General features: G+C 41.6%; 1 protein-coding gene across 1 annotated transcript; it reads left to right on the top strand.

Annotated features, from left to right (window-relative positions):
* The first annotated feature begins 5,256 nt into the window (after positions 1-5,256).
* On the top strand, positions 5,257-8,862 carry NEUROD6 (neuronal differentiation 6). The gene is made up of 2 exons (XM_009679714.2): positions 5,257-5,488; positions 6,944-8,862. The coding sequence occupies exon 2, from the start codon at positions 6,965-6,967 to the stop codon at positions 7,976-7,978; it is 1,014 nt and encodes a 337-aa protein (XP_009678009.1). The 5' UTR covers positions 5,257-5,488; positions 6,944-6,964; the 3' UTR covers positions 7,979-8,862.
* Positions 8,863-9,403: the final 541 nt, after the last annotated feature.

Raw genomic sequence — 9,403 nt, 5'->3', positions numbered from 1 at the left:
TTAAATGCCTCTTAAATCAGAAGGTTTGCAGGAGGGGGAAGAAAACAGCCTGTCAGACTCGCAGGTTTTGCAAGGAAGGAGCACGCCAGGCTTCTGGAGGAAAAAGCATGTGCCCCAGCCAGGGGGGCTGCCTGGGGAATGGGAAGCGGTGCAATGCTTGCAGGGTCACTCACACTCGCACTACTTCCTCTGTAAAAAAAAAAGCAGGTTCTGATGTGAACCGAGACATCCTCAAAATGGAAACACAGAAGAAGCATGCCTGGGAATTCCTGTAGGCACTGGGAGAAGAAAAAGAGATAAAAAGCAGCACTGCTATCTAGTTGTTTGACACGGATTGCCATTAAAGAGTAGAGCCTGTTCAGCGGTGTCAGGATATGTGCCACAGCCAAGGGTCTATACCGGACCCTCAAAAAGCTGCAGGACTTACTGATTTTGGAGTATCTTCAAGGCAGAGTAATGGACAGTGAGACAATCCTAGTTACCGAGTATGAATGAAAAAAACAATTTCTCAGATATGCCATAGGGTTGCTTCACACCCCAAAGCAACAGGAATGCTCTTAAACCCCTGCAGGTCCAAGAAGTAACAACTGGTCTGAGTAGAACATTGTTCCCAAGAGAAAAGAGGTATCTTAAATCCCATGTTGTTGCAAGGTACATATCACCTATTAACGTGGTATCAAAACTTCCAGTCTATATTGTGCCATCACTTTTCCAGGTGGAATGCAATCAGATTAATGCAAGATTAGCTCAATTTTTTTAAAGTGCGTCTTTCTTTAAAGTATTTATTCCTACTCTCTCTCAACTCATTTATATTACTGTAAGCAGGAGTAGCTCAAAATTAAGAGGATTATGCCAAATGTATGTCATATCTAAATCAGAGCCATTTTATTCATGTGCTTCAGTAATCTTGGAGCAATTTCTGGTCACAAACTCATTTTTGGTTAACCATATTCAATTAGTGTTAGAGTCCATTTTCAGATTCTAAATTCATGTTTTACTCAAGTGACTCCCATTAAAATGGAGTAACTAACCCCTCTGCAGCTCTTTCATATTTGTCCCTAACAGCCTATTCAAAACATAAAACTAAGGATGTCTGATTAGAGCAAAAAGTACATCCTCATTACAGGGGGCTTAGGCAGTGCAAAGCACACTTATAGTATCTTGCAGCATTAGCAGCTGGGTTAAAATCATGTTTTCAGACTGAACCAAATCCTCTTGAACTAATGTAGGTTAGTTCTCTGAATCCAGGGCTCCTTATTAGCGTCTTCTTTAATCTCCCCTGGTAGAAGGACGCATACCCTGGTACATCTCCGCAGCAGCAGTGGGAGAAGGGCTAAGCAAATTTCACGGGAACGGCTGCTCCCCCTCAGAAAGTGGTGCAGAGGCTACACCCCTGTACTGCGGATGCAGAGAGGTAGAAAAAGGCTATTCACTCCTGGAAGGGATGCACATCACCCTTCCTCCAACCTTACCAAGTGCAAACGCCATGTAGGACAGCGTCGGTCCAGCTCCTTCTCAGTCGCCCCCGTCCCTCCCCAGTAGCCCCTCCAAGGAGACAAGGTCCTGCCTCTGTGGGTAGCCCCAGTTCCCATAAGTGTGAATCTCACTGGGGGCTGTGGTCTTCCAGCCCAAGATACAAGATACCATTTATCAGGCTCAAGGTGCCTTGTTTTTGTTAAAAAAAAAAAAAAAACACAGGTGCTCCCATCTCCTCCGAGTTCAGAAGTCAGCAGGAGATAGGAGCCAGGAGCTACTGCTTTTCATATTGTTACCCTTATAGTTGGTCCATCTAGTTGGTGCCCCTCGTGGCCTCTCCTCACCACTTAGGGTACACCAGGCATACATTTCACCAGAGTTTCCCTCCCAAAGCAGTGAAGGCACCAGCAGAGAGAAGCGGCCAGTGAAACTGTTGCAGGTGTATGGTCCGGCTCTGGCACACACAGCAAACACGGTGCCAAGCAGGTGTGGAGCGGGTGTTTCTCGTCCCCCTCAGGTATTTGGGCCGTTCACACGGGTGCTGCGGCAGGAAGGAAAACTCACTCCAGCGCAGCAGTGAGCAAAAAGGAGTTTTGCGTTGTGGGAGTGTTACCTTGACTTTATGCATGCAGGGAGCAAAGTTGTTGTGACTTTTAGTGATTTCAGTGGAAAGATGGGGAGGAGGGGAAAAAATGGCTAGATTTAGTTTTCTCTCCCCCTTCTGAAGAGTCCCCTGCTGTAGGCGATGTCTCACTACTACCTATGCATGGCCCAGACTACGACACGCCAAACCATATGAGCAAGGGTATCAGAAACTCATCCTGAGCAAACATCATCGAGACATCCAGTAATTTTAAGGCAGTTCTTCTTTTACAGCGTGATTTGGAGCTACAGACCAGGGAGGGTGGGAGAGCACCATGGAAAGAAAAAAAAAAAGAAAAAGAAAAAGAAAAAAAGAAAAAGTGGAAACATTCCCCGGAGATCCGATTAAAGTATATTGAAGTTATTGGAAGGACTCCCATTGATTTCAGCACAGTTTGGGTCAGTCCCCTCGATGCATGGTGGAGTTTCTGCAGTCCTTTGAACTCAGTATTATTTCAATAAATCTATTAATGTTTAGCTGTGTTTAATGTAGCATAATAATATTGCATTTGAAATAGAGCCATCGTTATAATTTGAACTGTACAGTTTGGGCACAGAAAAAATTTTTGCAGTATGTATTCAGTAACATTTGGTGCTTGTAGCCATTCTATAGAATGCATTTAATTCTGTGTTTTGTGTATTATTCTTAACATGCATTCGCAGTAGACAGCAAAGCAGCAGTTAGGAGGTATGCTGTGAATGCATATTAACAGCAGTACACATTTGCATATCATGGATCCATAATACAAAATGCGTAGTAAAAATCCTTATGAAAAGTTATTATGCATGCACAGTAGAGGCTTTTTAAACCTTGATATCTCAGCTATTTTGTTTCTCCACTATTTATTTGAAAATACTAAAAAGGTCAAATGATGGATTAAGAATCTGCAAAAATGTAATGTTACTACTACGGAGGGAATCCTTCAACACAAACTAATTCATTTATTTTATTTTTAGTGGCAGTATAAGAGCCGTCCAAAAATGTATTTTACAATAACATTTGAGTAGTTTAAAAAAAATATGCCAGCAGTAAAAAAAAGGGAGGGGAACATTTTTATGAAAATTTTGGAGGTTGGGGAACTGTAGCTAGAAATTTTACCGTCTTTCCCTTAACACAGAGCCACTACAATGTCAACCTTTCCTTCAATTTCTTGTAGTATTTTTAGTATGCATTGAAACAGGGTTTGGTTCCTCAGGACTTTGCATATTTAGATTATCGTGCATTGTATAATACTCTGAATATACAAAATCCTTGAAAAGGTTGACAACCCTTAGGACCTTCCACAATATAAACCTTAATATATAAATTCCTATTGAGAATAATGGGATTCTACCCTCTCCTCTGTTACACCGATTGTAATATTTGGTATAAAATGAAATGAATGTTAGGAATAGTGTAGTGCTTGCTCCTCTTGAACAGTTGCCACTTAAGTTTTAACATCTTTGTAACTTCAAACACATTTACCTTTAAAAAAAAAAAAAAACGAGGCCTGAGCTCCGTAAGGAATGAATGACCTGATATTTCTCACTTCTATAAAAAATACAGAGTTTGAGGAGGCTTTTTTTTTCTCTTTTCTCCTTAAGCAAGAGTCCCTAAAATTCTGAAGCACATACACACACATAATACACCCTCCACACACACATTTTACCGCCGCCTCTTTTTTTAATCAAAAAATGCCCAAACAGATTTAAATGAAACTTTGTGAAAACAAAATAATTGGATCGGGGCTGAGAACATTAATGCCAAGCTTGGGCCCAATGTGAATTAAGGCAGATGAGTTATAAACCTTTCAAAAACAGGATTTATAATGGAAACGCTGACACAGACCCATAACAATAGCAGCTCTGCCAGGGATTATTTTAATACTAAAAGCATGCTCAGTCTCTCACTTTTTAAAATAGAGATTACTCAGTCCCTAAAAAGCAGTGATATGTGACAATAATAAAAGCAAACTTTAAAAAAAAAAAAAAGGTTTCTAAGATGACACGTTCTCCCTGCAACTCTCTTGACAGCGCTTATACGCGGCACGCCACTCCTGAAAAGCCAAGGTGGGGTGTGCCATAAGCTCCATGGCAAGGCTCAGCGGAGAGGCTTTGTCAGCTCCGCTTAACAGTTTCTTGTCTGTTGAGAGAGACAAAAGGGTTAAGGCAGAAAGAGCAGGGAGTGCGGGAGAGGCAGCTGACGGGAAGAGGGGACGCGGAAAAGGGCCCGAAGAAAGGAGTGGGAAAAGAGGCAAGTGGGCAGACAGAAGAAGGAGTTTAGGGCGAGGAAGGATGCTTTCCCAAAGACCTCGGTTTTTAAGAGAGGTTTAAGCGCAATGTTCGCCAAAAGGCCAGGCACACAGCGAAAGGGCTAAGGAGGGGCTGTTCTTTTGACTCCCCCGAGTTATGGCTGCAAGAGTCTTTCCCCGAGGGAGCCGGTGCCGCCGCGTGGCACCACACCGGGGTAGGAAGGGGCTGAGCGAAGGCGGGTGCGTGCGCCTGCCCGGGGCATACCGCTCCTTCCCGAAAAAGGTAGCATTTGCAAAAGCTTCGCGTTGTACTTCCAGTTTTCCCTCAAACTCCTTTTTTTGGGGGGGATGTCAAAAACCACTGAAGAAAACGATGAAGGGCTTTCTTTGAGCCCGCAGCAGATTCGCTCCTGTTATTGTGTGTGCTGGGGCAACACACGGCACTTCAAAAAAATAGTAATAATAAAATACACCCCAAAATCGCTCACGACAGCATCGAACAAGAACTACTTTCGTGACCGTGCTATGCATGACAGTACCAGCATCACTTCCCAGTTGCTGCTTTCCTTTCCTTGCTTTTTTTTTTTCTGGGTACCAGGTGCACAGCAGGGACTCAGAGCGATGCAAGGCAGCGCTTGCCGTATAAACAATACCGTATTAACAACTACAGGGCAGTCGTACCTGTAGGCAGGGGTAGCACCAAGCATTGGCATGTCTATGCGTGCAGCGAGGCTGCTAAAAAGAAGCAGATCCAGTAGAAATGCACCTCCCGTATGTGAAATGCTGGTGCAGATTTTTTTTCTTTCTTTCTTTCTTTCTTTCTTTTTTTTTTTTCTATCAGTCTAACCTTCTGTGTTGATACATGAATGCTGGTACCCACTTAGAGGGATGCCAGATGATCAGTGCAGAATGAAGGTCCCAGGAGAAAGGCTCACGTGGTTTTCTCTGCCCCGTGACGTCACTAGCAGATGGCATGGGTACCAGCTCTGGCAGTTGGCATCAATGTCACTTTTTAGAGATCAATGAGATAGTGCAGATACACACAGATCTAGACTCCAGGAGACGATGCGACATTCAGACTGAAAAGATTTGGAAGGCAAAAAATGAAAACTGATTGTTGAATGAAATAAAAAGCTAAGGTAATACAAATAAAGATATATTTCAGTTGGTGCTGGGTGTGCATGCAAGTGTTTAAAGATACAGTATCATTGTCTTGTATTTTATGTATGCTATTTACTGTCTACTAACTCCTCCTAACATTTTATTCTTCTGATGCAATTGCATACTTTCATTGGTATTATGTAATATTGCAAGTGTGTAGACAATACTGAGAGAGTTAGTCTTTTATTGGGGTTTTTGTTTAGTTTTGTTCTGTTAAAAAGTCCCTGCATTCATTTTGCTTGTCTCTTTGAGGACGGTGGATCCAAGTGTCTGCTGCTCCCAAACTGGAAACAAAAGCAAAATAATTTGTAAAGGAAATTATTTTCCCATTTCATTCTGGATTCTGAACACATGTGCACTATTGCAGGCAGAATCCACAGACCCTTCCTGTCAGATATTAGCTGGAGGGAGACGTCTGAACCTTGCAGAACATAAACACTGCTATAGCGTGTAGGGAATTTTCCCCCCTGATTCATGGGGAGAAAAAAGGGAGGAAGAAATAAAACAAGAAAAAGAAAGAAAGAAAGAAAAAGCGATTCAGTTAATTCTAACCAAAATATATAATGTGATTTGGAATTTTGCTGGGGGGCGGGGGGTGGAAAAAGAAGAGAGGTAGGGAGGTTTTCTTTCCTGATTCTAGTCTGAATACGTTTAGGATTAGATCAGTGCTGCTTTTTGTTTTAAAATGAAATAAATAATATACGTGAAATATATTTTCACATCAGTCATTAGAAAATAAAAATCTTACTTCATTTTTAATTATGTTACTAAATAAGTAATTGGGGAAAGGGGGGGGGGTCCATTAATTTTTTTTCCTCACCCACTAACTTACTGGAGTTTAAAATCTTGATTCACGAGAGAGCAAATGTGGATGGGGAAAAAAAAACTTTGAAATATAAGTCGAAAAGTGATTTTAAAATATTTAAATATCAGTTAATAGAGATATGACACTTTTCAATTTTAAGACTGCTCTCGCTCTTCTCATTTTTTCACCCAGGGGAATTTGGATTAATGCTATTTCTGTATTGCTTTATCACGTTTTGCATTTCTTTGAATCCCATGGTGGGGAGGGTTCGAAGGGCTTTTTAAAAAATTAGATCAATGGGCAGGGAGTTAATTGTACATTTTAAACATTGATTTACTCTCTACTTACCTGTAAGAAATGTGGCTTTTTTAGTGACAAGATGCTGAATGTTTCAAGTGATGTTAAAATTCTGGGCAGCTTTTATTTTTTAATAAGCAAGCACGCAAAACGGCAATTGCAATTAACATTTTATGAGAGGAAAGTAGACTGTGCATTTTTGTACACACACATATGCACTCAAACACATAGAGCGTGCACATGGACGGATGGCAGGTGCATGAGGATGTGTATGTAAGTCTGTAAACTTTATAGATGGAAATATTTAAATACTGTGCTGGCATTCTTTCAGGTAACTTAAGATTGTAGAACCATGTTAACACTACCATTTGATGAGTCTGTTGTAATGCCAGAATCCCAGATGTGCAGAAAGTTTTCCAGAGAAAGCGATGACCAAAAGCAAATGAAGAATCCAGAAAGCTTTTCAAAACAGATTGTGCTCCGGGGAAAGAATATTAAAAGATCTCCTGGAGAAGACACGGAAAAAGAGGAGGAAGAGGAAGAGAGAGAAGAGGAGGATGAGAACGGTTTGCCGAGGAGAAGGGGCCTTCGGAAAAAAAAGACGAGCAAGATAAGAATGGAAAGGATCAAATTCAGGCGACAAGAAGCCAACGCTAGGGAGAGGAACCGGATGCACGGCCTTAACGATGCGCTGGACAATTTAAGGAAAGTGGTCCCTTGTTATTCTAAAACACAAAAACTGTCCAAAATAGAAACTTTAAGACTAGCCAAAAACTACATTTGGGCTCTCTCCGAAATCCTGCGAATTGGCAAGAGACCCGACCTGCTCACGTTCGTCCAAAACTTGTGCAAGGGTCTGTCCCAGCCGACTACAAACTTGGTGGCGGGATGCCTGCAGCTGAACGCCCGCAGCTTCCTGATGGGCCAGGCAGGCGAAGGTGCCCACCACGCCAGGTCGCCCTACTCCACCTTCTACCCCCCCTACCACAGCCCCGAGCTCGGCACCCCCCCGGGGCACGGGACTCTCGACAACGCCAAGTCCATGAAACCCTACAATTACTGCAGCGCTTACGAGTCCTTCTATGAGAGCACTTCCCCCGAGTGCGCCAGCCCACAGTTTGAAGGTCCCTTAAGTCCTCCCCCAATTAACTATAATGGGATATTTTCCCTGAAGCAAGAAGAAAGCTTGGACTACGGCAAAAATTACAATTACGGCATGCATTACTGTGCAGTGCCACCCAGGGGTCCCCTTGGGCAGAGCTCGATGTTCAGGTTGCCTACGGAGAGCCACTTCCCTTACGACTTACATCTGCGCAGCCAGTCTCTCACCATGCAAGATGAATTAAATGCAGTTTTTCATAATTAATGAGGAAAATGAAAATAAACAGTGGTCATTCACCTCCCCATCTAATTAAGAGCAAGCAGATGCTTGGGCACTGCGTAATTGGCACAACTCTATTTAACGTGTTTACTAGTTTCTAAAGTGTGTTTCAACTATTGTGGGGATTTTCTATGTATTAATAAATCCTTTTTCCGATAAGTATTTTTCCTTTCATTTTTTTGTCTGTAAACACTGTGAGATTCTGTTTCCTTCCAGAGGCTATTCTCCCCTCCTTTTTTTTCCTTTTTATTTTCCTGTTTGCTTGATTTGTTGAGCAGTGTGTCTGAACAATATCACTGAAATAAAAGCATACACACTGTGTAAAGTCAATGTCTATTTTGATTGTACAGTAATTATACAAATGCATGTTATTGAAATCAGATTAATAAAAATGATGTATTTATAATTGGTAGAAATGATATATTATGTATTTGAGGAGAACTGAACTAAAAAAATATTCAGAACTTTAAAGAAATTATCTCAGAACTGAGATGGGCTTGCAATATGCAGAGGTGAGAGTGCAGCAATATTGAAAGCTATGCAAAAAAAAAAAGAAAAAAGAAAAAAACAGTTTTTTCTGTTGTTGTTTTTTGGGTAAGCTACATCAGTGTTTGACACTGAGATTATTTAACCTGACCTTTAGAGTGTTGCTGGCAGGGGCCACATGCTAATATTTTAGAAGATGTTGTCAAAAATTTGCCTCAGTTATTCTGACCATATATAATCAGCACTTTTTTGTATTATTCTGACTTCAAATGTAAAGGTTTGTTATAACAATGTATAACTGTGGTTTCTCACTACGTATTTTAAATGCAATTAAACATAGATGTTTCCACTTTTAAAATACATCTATTAGCTGTGATACTGTATTTTGCCTGATACTTATTTTTTCACAGTATACAGCTGCCCTTGGTCTTGCCTACACAGCATTCTTCCCTGCACTCCCATAACGCTTGCATTTGGGGATGGAAATCATGAATTACCAGGGTGAACCTTGCACGCACCGTTTTCAGAAGCAGCTGTATGCTGGCTATGTGCTAAATGAAATACTGATTAGAGGAAGTAGGTAACTTTATATCGCAACAAAATGCAAACGCTGAACTTTGTAAGGGAAGGGCTCTGACTGAGCACGTAGGTCACTAATTGCCTTTAAACTCTGGTGTGTGGAGTGGTGCAGAAGTTAGGCAAGTGCATAAACTACAAAGAGCAGGACGGCCTGGTCCCTGCTAAACTTAATCTTTGATAATAAACAACAGTACCAGTGAACTACAGATGTGCTTTCAAACCACATAAATTAAGGACCTACAGAAAGCCTGCATGGACACTCACACCTCAACAGAGCAGAGCTCAGATGAGCTTCAGTCCTGTTCTAATTGCTAAGAGCCATTTCCACATAACTACACAAGTGAC

This window comes from Struthio camelus, chromosome 2, assembly GCF_040807025.1.
Source record: "Struthio camelus isolate bStrCam1 chromosome 2, bStrCam1.hap1, whole genome shotgun sequence".
Classification (NCBI taxonomy): Eukaryota; Metazoa; Chordata; class Aves; order Struthioniformes; family Struthionidae; genus Struthio; species Struthio camelus.
This window is presented reverse-complemented; position numbering and strand designations above follow the sequence as displayed.

Coding starts and splice junctions, on each gene's coding strand:
- NEUROD6 (XM_009679714.2), top strand. CDS start 6,965: ATGTTAACACTACCATTTGATGAGTCTGTTGTAATGCCAGAATCCCAG.